The following is a 16,279-nucleotide window of genomic DNA, read 5'->3' on the forward strand; positions in this document are numbered from 1 at the left end:
GGTAAGTTAATAACTTAGACTGGTTAATAATTATGGAAGCAAGGTCTGAAGCAGCTAGTGATGAGCTGCAGGGGGTGGGGAGGAGGTTTCAGGGCCAGACGGTCTTTACATAGACACACTTTCGGCCTGGGTATCAGGCAGACAGAGCTCCATTGCCCACATCATCCGTTTTGGCTGGTGCTGGGTTACAAATGACTTTAGAACACAGGGGACTGAAATATTTTTATCCTGATTGTAAGAGGAACGGGCAGCAGAACTGTGCTTAGCCGGCCCTGGCTGACGGGGTCCCCCTCCGCCGAACTGAGCTCACAAAGCAGAGGGTCGGATGCCAGAGCCAAGTGTTGAGGGAGAAGGGACAGGGCTGGGCCAGGCCAGTTTAAAGATAGAGTTACCTAGACTCCATCAGGTCCACGGGCTGCTTAGATCTGTTGTGGGGCAGCATTTCTGTGGAAGAGGCGGCTCGGCCTGCACTAGCGGTGAGGTTCCCCTGCTGAGGTCACAGTAGAGAGGCAGGAGGCAGCAGAAGGGGACGGCACAGGGCCAGCGGCGACGGAGCAGATGGCACAGTGTGGTGAACGGTGACACAAACAACAGCAGCAGAGTGAACGACACGCAGCAGCAGCAGCAGCAGCGGGCAGTGAAGGCGTTACTCAATTTCCCCCCCCCGTGTGAACGCATGTGAAGGCACCGCTGGGCTCTGGGTCTCCACAGACCAAGGACAGCAGCTGTGAGTGGGGTGTGGCAGAGGGAGAGGGGAGTGCGTGTTAAAGGGACATTTTTTTGTTGGATTTTCACACCATGGTGAAAAACGGAGGCAAAGGACACGGCCCAATGTCCTCTGGGGTGGGAGTTTTGCTCATGGTCAGATGTGTTTGAATCATGGCTGTGGTGTTTCCCCCAATTAATGCCAGGTTCCTTCCCCCTTTTTATTAAATGTTCTCTGCCACGCACAGACTCAGTGCTCATGAAAGGGGAAGTGTTGCCTCTTACAGGCACCCCGTAGAGTTTGATTTTCCCAGATTACTGGGTGGGGGCTGTAGATATTAAACCCAGCCCTGGTGGCTGCCAACTCCAGCTGGCAGAAGGGCACAGTTCAATCACACCGTGTTTTTCTGAGTAAGGGTTGCCAGGTGTCTGGTTTTCAACTGGAAAGTCCGGTCGAAAAGGGAACCTGGCAGTGTCTGGCCAGCAGTGCTGACTAGCCCCTGACACTCCAGTTAATCGCAATAAGCAGCCTCCGCCACCGGGGGCAGGACGAGCAGAAGCTGCTGGAACCTGGAGGAGCACATGGGAACGGGGAGCGGGTACTGGCTGCTCCCTGTCCTGCCCCATTCACTCCTGACCGCAACTTCCTGCCCCCATCCTGCCCTACTCACCCCCAACCCCAGAATGCAGCGCCCCCTCCCCCACCTTACTCCACTCAGCCCCCAACCCACAGAGCGTGGCTCCCACTTCCCCATCCTGCCCCACTCACACCCGACCATCGGCGCTCGGGTTCCCCTCCCTCATCCTGCCCCACTCACCCCCCAATCCCCAAAGCATGGATTCCCCTGCCCTGTCCTTCCCACTCACCCCCCAACCCCAGAGCGCAGGTCCACTTTCCCCATCCTGCCCCTCTCACCCCCAACCACGGGGCAAGGCTCCCCTCCCCATCTTGCCCAACTCACCTCCTCACCCCCGGAGCGTGGCTCCTCCTCCCCCATCCTGTCCCAATCACCCCCCACCCCTGGAGCAGCACTCCCTCTGTCCCGTGCTGCCCCACTGACCCCCCACCCCGTGGCCCTAGAGCATGGCTCTTCCTGCCCTGTCCTGCCCCACTACACCCCCCAACCCCCGGAGCATGGTTCCCTCCCCGCTCTCCTCCTCCACTCACCTCCCTACTCCCAGAGTGCAGATCCCCCTCCCCTGTACTTCCCCACTCACCCCCCACCCCTGGAGCATGGTTGCCCCTCTCCTGTACTGCCTCACTCACCCCCAGGTCCCCAGAGCATGGGTCCCCTCCCCACTCACTCCCTACCCATGGAGTGCAGCTCCCCCTCCCCCATCCTGCCCCATTCACCCCACACCCCCGGAGCACAGCTTGAACGATGGGTTGCCAGGTGTACAGTGCAGGGGTGGAAGGCAGCAAAGTCTTTTAAGTGGGTGGATCCGTTTGGAGGCGGGTCCACCCTTGCCCGAGGGCTGGGCGAGAGGAAGTCACCCACGTGCAGATGGTGAGCGCTGCCGCTCGAGGAAAGGGCCACCCACTGGGACTGCTCTGATGGGAATCCAAGCCTCAGCACCTGAATCTCCAAAGGGTTTCAAGCTCCGGAAATCTGAACAGACACCAGCCACTGCCCCAAACCTGGGGTGCCCAGGCTCACTCTCAGGGCACAGATGTTCCCTGTAGCTCCCCCTGCCGAGCGTTGGACCCAGCTGTCCAGCTGTCTGGGAGGCGGGTCCACCCTTGCCCGAGGGCTGGGCGAGAGGAAGTCACCCACGTGCAGATGGTGAGCGCTGCCGCTCGAGGAAAGGGCCACTCACTGGGACTGCTCTGAGGGGAATCCAAGCCTCAGCACCTGAATCCCCGAAGGGTTTCAAGCTCCGGAAATCTGAACAGACACCAGCCACTGCCCCAGGCTCACTCTCAGGGCACAGATGTTCCCTGTAGCTCCCCCTGCCGAGCGTTGGACCCAGCTGTCCAGCTGTCTGCTCCCCTCTGGCCACAGCGCTGACCCTTCAGACTCCCCTGTACTTAAACCAGCCTCCCCCAGAACTCTGCCCAAAAGGTGCCACGCTTCTGACCTACAGTTTAACCCTCTCAGGGACCCGCCTCTGTTGAGAAGCAGTTACACACGCACACACACTCACAGACACACACACGCTCACAGACACACACACACACACATGCTCTTTGTTCAGTCTATCAGCTTATGTTCGTTATATTTAATCATGTAAAGCCCAGGAGAGCACAACTCACACAAAGCAACGAGAAACCGGGGCGGGGGGGGGGGTGAAGTTAATATCTTTGACTGGACCAACTTCTGGTACAAGCTTTTGTGCAACTCAGAGCCCTTCTTCAGCTCTGGGGAAGGAAGCAGAGCGAGCAAAATCCAAGCTGGCACAGATCGTTAAGCAGAAGGGGTCATACGCGGTGGGGGCGGTCACTGGAAATGAAGGGGGCAATTGGGGGGAAGAGTGTTATGCATAAAGGGTTTGAGGTGGGCAGCACGGTGTGTTACAAAACTGTTGTAATGAGCCATAAAACCAGCGTCCCTGGTAAGTGCATGGCTTTTGGTGTCTAGCAGCCTCGCCGTTTGAAAGCGTTGTGCCGTTTGCCTTTGAGGACAAGTATGGGAAGGTCAGCTAGGGAGCAATCGGGCGAGACGGTGGTTTTGCCTTTGATCATTTGTCTGTGTGAGTTCATTGGCGAAAATGAACAATACACGTATAAAACAGCCTAAAAGCAGATGCTAAATAGTATAGTCAATGGCTTGCCCACGCTTTGGCTCGTTATGAAATATATTCAAGAGACCAAACAATCAATACCAGTCAAGTTTATTGCTAAAAGCCAATAATCAATCACGGGTTTCAGAGTAGCAGCCGTGTTAGTCTGTATCCGCGAAAAGAACAGGAGTCCTTGTGGCACCTTAGAGACTTAGAGCTTGGCTACACTCGAAACGTCAAAGCGCTGCTGCGGGAGGGCTGCCGCAGCAGCGCTTCGAAGTGTGAGTGTGGTCACAGCGCCAGCGCTGGGAGAGAGCTCTCCCAGCGCTGCACGTACTCCACCTCCCCGTGGGGATTAGCTTGAGGCGCTGGGAGCCGCGCTCTCAGTGCCGCAGCACTGTTTACACTGGCGCTTTACAGCGCTGTATCTTGCAGTGCTCAGGGGGGTGTTTTTTTCACACCCCTGAGCGAGAAAGTTGCAGCTCTGTAAAGCGCCAGTGTAGCCAAGGCCTAACATTTATTTGAGCATAAGCTTTCGTGGGCTACAGCCCACTTCATGGGATGCACAGAATGGAACATCTAGTGAGGAGATATATATACACACATATACAGAGAGCATGAAAAGGTGGGAATTAATTGGCCTCTCAGAGTTGGTAAGACAACTCCCACCTTTTCATGCTCTCCGTATGCGTATATATCTCCTCACTAGATGTTCCATTCTATGCATCCCATGAAGTGGGCTGTAGCCCACGAAAGCTTATGCTCAAATAAATTTGTTAGTCTCTAAGGTGCCACAAGGACTCCTGTTCTTTTTGAGTAATCATATACTACAGGAAGAAAGGTTGAACAGTATTACCAGTTTCTGGACAGCCATATAATACAGCACCGGGAGGGGTTATCCCATCACTAGAGGAAATCCACCTCCCCGAGACGGGTAGCGCTAAATCAATGGAAGAATTATTCCACCGACTGAGCCCTCCACACTGGGTGTTACGTCATCTTAACTACATTGCTCGGTGGGGGGGGATTATTCACCCACATAGGTGGGTCAGTCTGATTTTCTAGTGTAGCCCAGCCCTTAATCTGGTGCAAGGTGGCTCTGTCCCCGAGAAAGCTCCCCACTGGGTGTCCCTTTCCAAACTCCTGCTTCTTTTGTTCTGCCTTGTGGTAACTTTCCATTACTTCCAAGCCTCCCTCACCTTGGACAAGAGCAGAAAGCAGCATCTCCCAGGCAGAGGAAACACATTGTCCCACGGTGTTTAACGTAATGTTGCATGCTGGTCCGTCCCCATTGTGTCTGGCCTGGCAGAGACATGCCGACCCTGCTACCTCCTGGGGCATCCACACAAACATAGGCATTCCATGACCCAGTCATTTCATGGTACAATGTCATACAATCATCCAAAATTCAGAAGTGATACAGCCTGAGCCCTTACAAGAGGAAACTGAGGCATGGGGAAGGGAGTTGTCCAAGGTCCCAGGATGAAGCAGGGAAGAGAACCCATGTGTGCTGTGTTCCAGCCTGATGCCCTACCCACTAGGACACACTGCAGAAATACCATCCCCTTAGGGATACAGAACAACCCCTAGCTCCCAGCAAGAGTTGTGCGATGGGGCGCATCACCAAGAGAACACAGCTTGGGGAGACTATTGATCTGGAGGAGGCAGGGCCTGGTCCCATCAGTCAGCCCGTGGCTCAGGAAGGACGTGGGCTGGCGGTCGAGCCAGGCTCTAGCAGAGCCAGGCCTTTTCGCAGATCCAGTAGTCGGTCCAGTAGCAGTTTGTCGTTCCAGCGCCCGTCGATCGCCATGGTGCCACAGTCCTCGTCGCTGGAGTCATTGGGCTCCCTGGTGCTCCAGAAGCTGTGAAGAAGAGCAAAGCCCCATGGAGACCACGGCGGGGAGCAAGGGGTGGGGCAGGGGGGCATGGAGCCTTTCACCCCACGTACCTGAGTTTGAGAGGGGAGCCATCCACCCAGAGCCATTGATTTTCCACTTTCTTGTCACTCAGCCCCAGCCAGTATACCCGGGACTTTGTGCGGTTCTTCACCAAGAACGCCTGCAATAGACAAGAACAGACTAAGGGGGTGAATGGGTGGGGGACAGGCCACGCACTCTGCCAATGCCAGGAAGGATGGCCTGGTGAGCAGGGTGCTGACCTGGGACTCAGGAAACCCAGGGTCAAGTCCCAGCTCTGCTACTGACTCCCTATGTGGCCCTGGCCAAGTCCCTGCATCTCTCTATGCCTCAGTTTCCCCCAACTGAACAATAGCCCTGCCCCTGAGGGTGCTAGCAGGATAACAAGATTGAAGTGTGACATGCTGGGGGACAGGGGGAAGGAGCTTAAATGTCATAGATGTGTCACCACCTCAAATCCAGCTGGGACTGAGGGCTGTTCCTGGGTGGTGGGTGAAAGGAGTGGGTGTGGTCTCAGTCTAGATCTCAGCCTGAGCTTGTGGGGGGATGGCTGCATGCAGGAAACATAACCTGGTGTGGGGGAAAAGTTCAGGATGGAGCCAGTTAAGGTTTGTCTGGGTGATTGCTTGAAAATACCCCTGCAATTCCCTTCCCCACTGAACTGGGGAGCTGCTGCAGGGGGGGCACCTCAGGGTGGGGGAGGCAGGGAGCCGCCGCAGGGCTCGGGGACAGGGGAGGGCGAAAGGTGGAAGTTTCGCCTACGGCTTGAAACATCCTTGCACCGGCCCTGATCTCACTGAGAACAACAGAGAATCCCGCAAGGGGAGCTGCCGTGTGCCGAGAGCTTTCTTGAGCATCTGGCCCTGCGGGCCCGTGTCTGCTGCCACCTCCCTCTGATTGCTGCCCTAGCATGGGCACGGCAGCTGGCACTGTGCTCCTCACCCACTCTTTTCTGTAATGCTGTGATGTCCTCTTGCATTTTACTGTGAAGCTCCTTCACAACGGTCAGCTCCCCAAACACCGAAAGATGGACAGCCTCTGGATTGGTGGAGGAAAGGAGGTTAGCAGCCAAAGTGCAGCATTGTCATCTCAGAGCTTCTTGCTCAGCCCCCAACATTGGGCCACTTACAGATGCCACGGGCCCTGCTCGAAGTCTCCTCTGTGATGGTTGGAACCTGGGCCCCTGGCAACAGTCAGAGCAGCCTCTGGGCTGCTCTAAGTCACGCTCTGCCTCCTCTGGGAAGCAGGGAATAACCATGGTGCAGCACACTCCAGCCAAGCCCCTGATCCATCCCTTACACCAGGGGCTGGGAGCCGGACGGGTGCAGGGCTCTGACACCAGCTCCACACCAATCTGTGATTCCCCCCTGCCCAGGGCACGGGCAATTTCCATCCCCTTCACACCACCTGTGGCCCAGTGTGACACAGGATTGATCCCTTTAGGCGACTGCAGAGGGACAGTACCAGGCTGCTTAAGTCCTACTTAAAGACTCCAAATAGGGCTTTGGCAGCCCTTGAGCCAGGTGCTGGCTCCTGGGCAGCCGAACCAGCTACTTGAGAATTGGTAACAAAGTTATTTTCTGTTCGTGTTTCTTTAAAAATCGATCACTCTGAAGGGTTTTTAATTGCTTCAGCGCTAATTAAACCATCGACGCTCGCCCCTAAGAGTTCATCTAAAACGCTTCAGGACAGCCACTGGTCAGCAGAACCCCACCAGAGGTGGGTGGGTACCAAACCTACAGAACTGAGCAATGTGTGAAGGAGGCAGGGTCGGCCAGTGGAGAGAACACTGGCCTGAGGCTCGGGACATCTGAGTTTAATTCCCATCTCTGCTACTAACCTGCTGGGTGCCCTGGGGCAAGTAATTTCCTTGCCCTGTGCCTCAGTTTCCCCATCTGTCAAATGGGGATAATGATACTGCCCTCCTTGCAAAGTTCTTTGAGATCTACTGACGAACAGCAGTATACAAGAGCTAGGGATTATTATATCTTCCTTGCCCTCTAGTACCCTCTACTGTTTAGCTGTGTGTTGTAGACCCTATACTGCTGATGGAGATTCTTCTTAAGATCTGCCCTACCCCAGCCTTTGTATTGGTATAACTCTTTCATTTAGGGATATGATTCTTTTTTAAACTGGTCTAGGTATCCCAGTACAACCCCTACAGCAGATCCAGTTATACCGAGTCGAAGGTGCCTTTTACAAGTCGAGTGTATTCCTTCCCTGTGTAGGAATGGCTGTGTTGGTGTAAGTACATTTATACCAGGATAACTGGATCTCCACTAGGAGGATTGTACTGCTTTAAATGGACCAATATAACTCAAGGAGCACAACCTTTGCGTGTAGCCCATGCTCAGCTGGAGAGGTAGGGACTGTGCTTTCAGAGCAGAAAGGAGATTCATAGAGGGGCAGGGCACAGGGAAAACCCCTCCTGGCTTCTGGGGGGGGCAGGATTTCACCCACAGATGTTAAGGCCAGAAGGGACCGTTCTGGGCATCTGGGCTGGCTCCCTGCATCGCCCAAGCCACAGAAAGTCAAAGACCTTCTCTGCATCGTCCCTGCAGTGTTCTGAGAGCCCCAGCTGGGCAGGCCGGGGACAGCCACAGAGCCCTCAGTGGCTACAGACTCTCCATGCCATGGACACCTGGGTCCTGAGAGGTGACTTGCTTAGGCTGAAAGCATTTTGGTCTGTGTTTGTACAAGCTGGGGCTCCTCAGAGCTACCATAAAACACCTAATCATGTACAGCGCCTGCCACACTGGGGTCCTGGGCCATGACTGGGCTCCAAGGAGCTACCATAATACACCAAATAAAAAACTCACCCAAGTCCATAGCCTCAGGTAGATACAGAGCCCACAACCGTGACCTCGCAGTCCCTCACTCTCACTATGATGAGAGGCAGAAGCGTCTCTGTGATTCTCTCACCTACTGTTTTCTGCAGTGCTGCAACCTCTGCTCGGATCTTCTCCCAATCTGCTTGGTTCTGGGACACTGCAAACAGAAATGCCCTTGGGATCAGGAGAGGGGAAAGGTTGCCACAACCAGGCTGGTGTCCTGAGTGGCCATGTGCAGCGTGAGGAGCCCGCCTGTAACGCTAGGGGATGGCAGCAACTGCCTGTCTCCATGGAGAGGAATACGTTGGTAATGGAGGGTTTGCTGCTGACTGCCAGCTGGATCTGTGTGAGTTCCCAATGTAGCCATTTTCATGCTGGGATCCCACATCAGTCAAAAGCCTGAGGGATGCTGTTAGGGTTGCCACCTTTCTAATTGCTGGTAACTGAACCCCCATGGCACCTCCCCTGCCTCACCTCTTCCCCAAGGCCCCATCCCTTGCTCCTCTCCCTTCCTGGATCCTCCCACCTGCAGATAGGAGGCTGCCCTAGCTGAGAAGGAGCTGGGGCTGGCAAGGGTTAATTGTAGAATCTTATGGTTGGGAGGGACCTCAGGAGATTATCTAGTCCAACCCACTGCTCAAAGCAAGACCAATTCCCAACTCCCCCACATCCATCCCTAAATGGCCCCCTTAAAGATTGAACTCACAACCCTGGGTTTAGCAGGCCAATGCTCAAGCCATTAAGCTAGCCCTCTCCCTCACCCTGTGACAACCAGGCTTTTGGTTTGGGTGCCATTTAGGGTTGCCAGATCCTGAAAACCAGTCACCTGACAACCTTTAATAGGCCCGGCACAGAAGCCAAAAACCAAACTGTCCGGGTGAAAACCAGACAGGTGGTAACCCTAGATGCCATGGGATTCAGCATAAGGATTGATTCGCAGCTCCCAGCTACAAACGACCAGCAAATCTACTGCAAGTGGGAGCAGCTCATGGTATGGTGGGAGGCCCTTTAAGAGAGGCTTCAGGTCCAGCTCCCCTCCATTCCTGCTTGCTGCCCAGAGTAGAGGGATTCTGGGAGTTCAAGTCTAGAGAGATTCATGGGAGTTAGAGGCTGACAAGGCATGCTGGGTAAAGTGCCGTGGGGATTGTGACGCACGGCAAGAAAGGGTTAAACATCCTGCAAAATAAATATCCCTCCAAAGAGACCTGGGGAGATAAGGTTTGTGTTTTTATGTATTTACAGATGTAAGCAGAGTCTGAATGAGCTCTCCCCTGACATCTAGTGGTGAGCTGTGGAAAAAGACTTCAGAAGCAAAAGAGTTCAGATTTTGACCCTCTGGAACAAGGAGAAAGAGGACAAGTTTATCATGCAAATAAAGCCACAGGTTAACCCTAAAATACCAACCCCCCAAGGAAATGGTTCAACTGAAAGCCTATGTTAAGGAAGGTCAAGAAAAAGCTGCAAAGGTTCAAAAGGGATATTGAACAAGCTGACCTAAAGAATGATTTGTCTAAACCAAAGACTTGGCACGACAAAAATGTTTGTAAATGTACCCTTGTGACAGAACTGATGTTAATGTTTGTCATAACTATAAAGGGAAGGGTAACAACCCTCCTGTGTACAATACTATAAAGTCCCTCCTGGCCAGAGACACCAAAATCCTTTTTTCGCCTTCCTCCGCAGCATGGGGCAGGGGTCGCTTGCTGGAGGATTATCTGCTACTTGATGTCTTTGAATCAGGATTTGGGGACTTCAACAGCTGAGTCAAGGGAGAGAATTATTTCAGGAGTGGGTGGGTCAGCTTTTGTGGCCTGCATCTTGCGGGAGGTCAGACTAGATGATCATAATGGTCCCTTCTGATCTTAAGTTCTATGATTCTATGATTCTACCTGTAAAGGGGTAAGAAGCTCAGGTAACCTGGCTGACACCTGACCCAAAGGACCAATAAGGGGACATGATACTTTCAAATCTTGTTGGGGAGAGGCTTTTGTTTGTGCTCTTTGTTTTGGGTTTTGTTCTCTCTTGGGATGAAGAGGGGCCGGACATCAATCCATGCTCTCCAAATCTTTCTGAACGAGTCTCAAACTTGTAAGTAACAGCCAGGCAAGGCGTGTTAGTTTTATCTTTGTTTCCTCAACTTGTAAATGTTCCTTTTGCTAGAGGGTTTACCTCTGTTTGCTGTAACTTTGAACCTAAGGCTAGAGGAGGTTCCTCTGGGCTCTTTGAATCTGATTACCCTGTAAAGTTATTTTCCGTCCCGATTTTACGGAGATGATTTTAACCTTTTTTTTTCATTAAAATTCTTCTTTTAAGAACCTGATTGATTTTGTCATTGTTTTAAGATCCAAGGGTTTTGGATCTGTGTTCACCAGGACTAACTGGTGAGGGGATACTCTCAAGCCTTTCCTTTTCACCCAGGAAAAGGGGTGTAAGGATTGGGGGAAGGGGGGAATTAGTCTCAAATCTGCCCAGGAAAGGGGGGGGTTAGAGACTAGGGAAATATTTGGGGAAAGGCAGAGTTCCAAGTGGCTCTTCCCTAAGATTTGGAACACACTTGGTGGTGGCAGCTTACTGTAAACCTAAGCTGGTAAATAAGCTTACGGGGCTTTCATGTGGGTCCCCACATCTGTACTCTAGAGTTCAGAGTGGGGAAGGAACCCTGACAATGTTATTGCTAATGATTGTAACTAACTTGTTGCTGATACCAAGAACTGTAAAAATGTAAAATGTGCAGGTCTTTTGGAAAAAGCCCTGGAACATGTTAAGAGTGGTACATAAGAGAAACCCTTCTGATTATGTTGTTTGGTTCTACAAGAACACACTTTGTGTTAAAAAGCCTAATAATGTTGTGGCTTCACAGCTAATGCATAGACATGTTTCTAAAACTTTCCACAGCAGAAAAACTACTACAAGCTTGAACTGCTGTGCACGAAGTGAAACTGAAGTACAACAGCTCACAGCCTCCATGGCTGAATGCCAAAGTAAGTGCTCTCTGAAGAACACTAATGGCTATGTTAATTTGGCCTTACAAATAATTCAATGTAAACACAGCTCCGATCAATCTGGGGAGATCCTTAAAGTGTATCTGGGAGCTCTAATTTTGCCCTTTTAAAATAAAAATATTTAAATATATGAATCATAGAATCTCAGGGTTGGAAGGGACCTCAGGAGGTCATCTAGTCCACCCCCCTGCTCAAAGCAGGACCAAACCCAACTAAATCATCCCAGCCAGGGCTTTGTCAAGCCTGACCTTAAAAACCTCTAAGGAAGGAGATTCCACCACCTCCCTAGGTAACCCATTCCAGTTCTTCACCACCCTACTAGTGAAAAAGTTTTTCCTAATGTCCAGCCTAAACCTCCCCCTCTGCAACTTGAGACCATTACTCCTTGTTCTGTCATCTTCTACCACTGAGAACAGTCTAGATGCATCCTCTTTGGAACCCCCTTTCAGGTAGTTGAAAGCAGCTATCAAATCCCCCCTCATTCTTCTCTTCTGCAGGCTAAACAATCCCAGTTCCCTCAGCCTCTCCTCATAAGTCATGTGCTCCAGCCTCCTAATCATTTTTGTTGCCCTCCGCTGGACTCTCTTCAATTTATCCACATCCTTCTTGTAGTGTGGGGCCCAAAACTGGAAACAGTACTCCAAATGAGGCCTCACCAGTGCTGAGTAGAGGGGAATGATCACATCCCTCGATCTGCTGGAAATGCCCCTACTTATACAACCCAAAATGCCATTAGCCTTCTTGGCAACAAGGGCACACTGTTGACTCATATTCAGCTTTTCATCCACCGTAACCCCTAGGTCCTTTTCTGCAGAACTGCTGCCCAGCCATTTGGTCCCTAGTCTGTAGCAGTGCATGGGATTCTTCCGTCCTAAGTGCAGGACTCTGCACTTGTCCTTGTTGAACCTCATCATATTTCTTTTGGCCCAATCCTCTAATTTGTCTAGGTCCCTCTGTATCCTAGCCCTACCCTCCAGCGTATCAACCACTTCTCCCAGTTTAGTGTCATCTGCAAACTTGCTAAGGGTGCAGTCCACACCATCCTCCAGATCGTTAATGAAGATATTGAATAAAACCTGCCCCAGCACCGACCCTTGGGGCACTCCACTTGATACCGGCTGCCAACTAGACATGGAACCATTGATCACTACCCGTTGAGCCCGACCATCTAGCCAGTTTTCTATCCACCTTACCGTCCATTCATCCAGCCCAGACTTCTTTAACTTGCTGGCAAGAATACTGTGGGAGACTGTATCAAAAGCTTTGCTAAAGTCCAGAAATAGCACATCCACTGCTTTCCCCTCATCCACAGAACCGGTTATCTCATCATAGAAGGCAATTAGATTAGTCAGGCATGACTTGCCCTTGGTGAATCCATGCTGACTGTCCCTGATCACTTTCCCCTCCTTTAAGTGGTTCAGAATTGATTCCTTGAGGACCTGTTCCATGATTTTTCCAGAGACTGAGGTGAGACGGACTGGCCTGTAGTTCCCTGGATCTTCCTTCTTCCCTTTTTTAAAGATGGGCACTACATTAGCCTTTTTCCAGTCATCCGGGACCTCCGCCGATCGCCATGATTTTTCAAAGATAATGGCCAATGGCTCTGCAATCTCATCGGCCAACTCCTTTAGCACCCTCGGATGCAGCGCATCCGGCCCCATGGACTTGTGCTCGTCCAGCTTTTCTAAATAGTCTCGAACTACTTCTTTCCCCACAGAGAGCTGGTCACCTCCTCCCCATACCGTGCTGCAGAGTGCAGCTGTCTGGGAGCTGACCTTGTCTGTGAAGACAGAGGCAAAAAAAGCATTGAGTACACTAGCTTTCTCCACATCCTCTGTCACTAGGTTCCCTCCCTCATTCAGCAAGGGGCCCACACTTTCCTTGACTTTCTTCTTGTTGCTAACATAACTGAAGAAATGCTACTTGTTACTCCTAACATCTCTGGCTAGCTGCAACTCCAAGTGTGATTTGGCCTTCCTAATTTCACTCCTGCATGCCTGAGTAATACTTTTATACTCCTCCCTGGTTATTTGTCCAATCTTCCACTTCTTGTAAGCTGTTTGTTTGTGTTTAAGACGAGCAAGGATTTCACTGTTGAGCCAAGCTGGTCGCCTGCCATATTTACTTTTCTTCCTACACATCAGGATGGTTTGTTCCTGCAACCTCAATAAGGTTTCTTTAAAATACAGCCAGCTTTTCTTGACTCCTTTCCCCATATGGAGAGATCCCTGTTTCACAGAACTAAGGGGTCATTGAGTCCAACCTCCTGCCTACACTAGCAGGACCAAGTACTGATTTTGCCCCAGATTCCTAAGTGGCCCCTTCAAGGACTGAACTCACAACCCCGCATTTAGCAGGCCAATGCTCAAACCACTGAGCTATTCCTCCTACCTGCCACATCAGTCTCATGTTAGGGGTGTGACACGTGGCTAGAAAGGGTTAAACATTCTGCAGAATAAATAATCCTCAAAAGGCATGTGGGGAGATAACGTCTGTGGTTTTGTGTATTTACAGATGTATGGGTAGGGTGGACAATGTAATTAACAGTCTCTGTCTGTGCTGTATTCCGATAATTCAGAGGTCAAAAGAAGATCCTATCATGTAAATAAATTGTAAACACAGGCTCTCTCAGTAGTCATCTCTCTTTGAAATGGACTGTGAATGGTGGAGGAACAAGCAAATGGCCTTATGTTAATTCGTATAGCTAAGTACAGATGATGGACCTCCTTCAAAGTCATCCTAATTACCTTTTGTTCCCAGAGGGAATTCCAGCTTGTCAAAAGACATGAAATTGTATAAAGGAGCCTTGGGTCCTGAATCTGTCATCTCAGATCTGCTTAAGCTTCATCAGGGGAAGTTTGAGTCATAAGATTGAGATCCCAGTTATGCTGGTACGCCCTGAATATGAGATTTGGACATTGGACTATAACCTATGAACTATTTCTGAAAGAACTCTTTGCCACTACAAAGCTCACCATCTCTGCTGTGAATCTGCACCTCAGTGGATTGAACTCACGTCTGTACGTATATTTTTGCTCAGGAACAGGTTATTGGGCTCCCCTTCATTCCACTTCCTGAACGAGAAGAGAGAGATGAGCTCTTAACCCGCGGACTCCCCGTCCCAGAGGAGATACACCCCCAGTAAGCTGGGCCCCACCTTCAGTGTAACCTACAGCAGCCTTTGGGTTCATTTAACTTATGCTCAGGCCCTGGTGGGGTCCTGGAAAGCTTAGAACAACCAGAGCCTAGCAGGGCTCCAGCCCCTGCCCCAGGGGCTGTTGTGCCAGCTCTTCTCCAGCCTCTTTATGCTGGTTATAACCTGGGCGAGGGTCGGGGAGCAGATTAAGGCTCCTTCAAAATCCCTTGATGCTACCAGAGCAGCGTAAAGGGCCCTAAAGCAACGGAATATTGGGCCCATTGTGATGTTGCACCCATATGATTAAATGTATAAATGTATCATTCTTGTACCTGAAACTAGAAATATGAAATGTAACTCTGAGGTCCTATTGTAATTATGCAAAGTGTGGGCCATTAATGGTGGTTTGGAATCTTGATGGCTCCCATCACTTAGGACAATTGGTTGTAAATGGCCCTGTTTACTTGCAAGCCTTCCTGTGAGTCAGGCCAGGCAGAATGAAGGCTTGGGGGGGTCTCACAGGACATGCGACCATGTCACCTGGTACTGGCATCCATCTTAACCCTGGGGCTTTTCCATTTGGAAGGAGGGGTGGGGTCCCAGAGAGACAAAAGATTCCTGCCAGGTGCCAAAGCTATATAAGGGAGTGGAACAGAACAAAGGAGTTTCCAGTCATGAGAAATCGCCTAGTTACCACCTGAGCTGGAGCTAACAAGAACTGTACCAGGGGAAAGGATTAGCCCAGACAAGGAAGGAGTCCAGTCTGTGAAAGAAGCTTATTGGAACATCTCTGAGAGTGAGATTTTATCTGTACTCAGTTTCTTATTGTCTTAGGCTTAGACTTGCGGGTTTTGTTTTATTTTGCTTGGTAACTTACTTTGTTCTGTCAGTTATTACTTGGAACCACTTAAATCCTACCTTTTATACTTAAGAAAATCACTTTTGCTTATTAATTCATACCTGGGGGAGCAAACAGCTGTGCATATCTCTCTATCAGAGTTATAAAGGTGGACAATTTATGAATTTAACCTGTATAAGGTTTATACAGAGTAAAATGGATTCATCTCGGGTTTGGATCCCATTGGGAGCTGGATGTCTGGGTGCTGGAGACAGGGGCTCTTCTTAAACTGTTTTCAGTTAAGTCTGCATCTTTGTGGCATGTGGATCAGACCCTGGCCCTGTGCTGGAGCAGACTGGCATGTCTGGCTGAACAATGCAGTGTCCTGGAGGCCCAACCTTACAGAGAAAATGGGCTCAGAGGTAGTCTCAGCACATCAGGTGACAGTTCCAAGGGGGTTTCTGTGACCAAACGCGTCACACCCATTCCATTACTTTAATCCAGTGCTAGCGGGGATTAAAGCAAGTAGAGGGACCAATATGGCTGCCCATGATGCCAGGCTGAATACTCTGCATGGGGAGTGGGGGGGTTGAAAAATGTGCACCCCAATCTCAAGAGTTTGTGACATTCCCCCTAGAGGAGACAGATCTTTTATACTGAAGTATCCAAATGAATGTGGGGCCAGAGACAGCATTACCTGCTCACAGGGAAGGCATCGTGACTGGACCACTAGAGGAAAACAGCCTACTACTAGTTAATGGCATAAGTGGGGGAGGGCTGCGCTGTTGAAGGCCCTGCTGCAAGGGTAGAGGCTGCTACTCACACACACCGTGGCAGCACAAGCTTCCCCTCACCACAATGTCTCAGACCAGATAAGCCTTGGAGAGACCCCTCTGTAGGCTGAGAGGGGAGCTCTGTCCCTGTTACCCATTCCATCCTGCAGACAGCCTGCAGTTTGAACATGAGCAAAAAATGGCAAAAACTCGAATGGAAGAGGAGCAAGCCTTGGCGCAGCTGGAGAAAGAGTCTGATAAAAGAAAGAAAGAAGCTGCTAAGAGAGAGGAGAAAGCTCGTAGGGGGTGTCTGGGGCTGCTGGCCCTCTGACCCTGTGGCTCCTGCTGCTGCCTGGT

At 51.0% G+C, this 16,279-nt stretch overlaps 1 protein-coding gene and 1 long non-coding RNA gene across 3 annotated transcripts in view; one reads left to right on the forward strand and one right to left on the reverse strand.

Moving 5' to 3' along the window:
* The window catches only part of LOC120391413 (hepatic lectin-like), a 40,495-nt gene that overhangs the window by 10,533 nt on the left and 13,683 nt on the right, over positions 1–16,279 (reverse strand). Inside the window, exons 2-5 of one of the 2 annotated variants that reach the window (XM_039515087.1) lie at positions 14,151–14,249; positions 8,162–8,330; positions 6,285–6,380; positions 5,375–5,484 (exon numbers count right to left, since the gene is read on the reverse strand). In XM_039515087.1, the coding sequence (XP_039371021.1) occupies positions 5,375–5,410 (36 nt within the window). In that variant the 5' untranslated portion in view covers positions 5,411–5,484; positions 6,285–6,380; positions 8,162–8,330; positions 14,151–14,249. Of the gene's footprint in view, positions 1–4,452; positions 5,289–5,374; positions 5,485–6,284; positions 6,381–8,161; positions 8,331–14,150; positions 14,250–16,279 lie in introns of those variants that run through there. The other variant, XR_005591294.1, reaches the window with a different exon arrangement.
* On the forward strand, positions 362–9,859 carry LOC120391460. The gene is made up of 3 exons (XR_005591335.1): positions 362–727; positions 8,281–8,519; positions 9,416–9,859. It is a non-coding gene; the product is annotated as an uncharacterized LOC120391460 (long non-coding RNA).

The sequence above is a fragment of the Mauremys reevesii genome, linkage group 25 (genome assembly GCF_016161935.1).
Source record: "Mauremys reevesii isolate NIE-2019 linkage group 25, ASM1616193v1, whole genome shotgun sequence".
In the NCBI taxonomy this organism is placed as follows: Eukaryota; Metazoa; Chordata; order Testudines; family Geoemydidae; genus Mauremys; species Mauremys reevesii.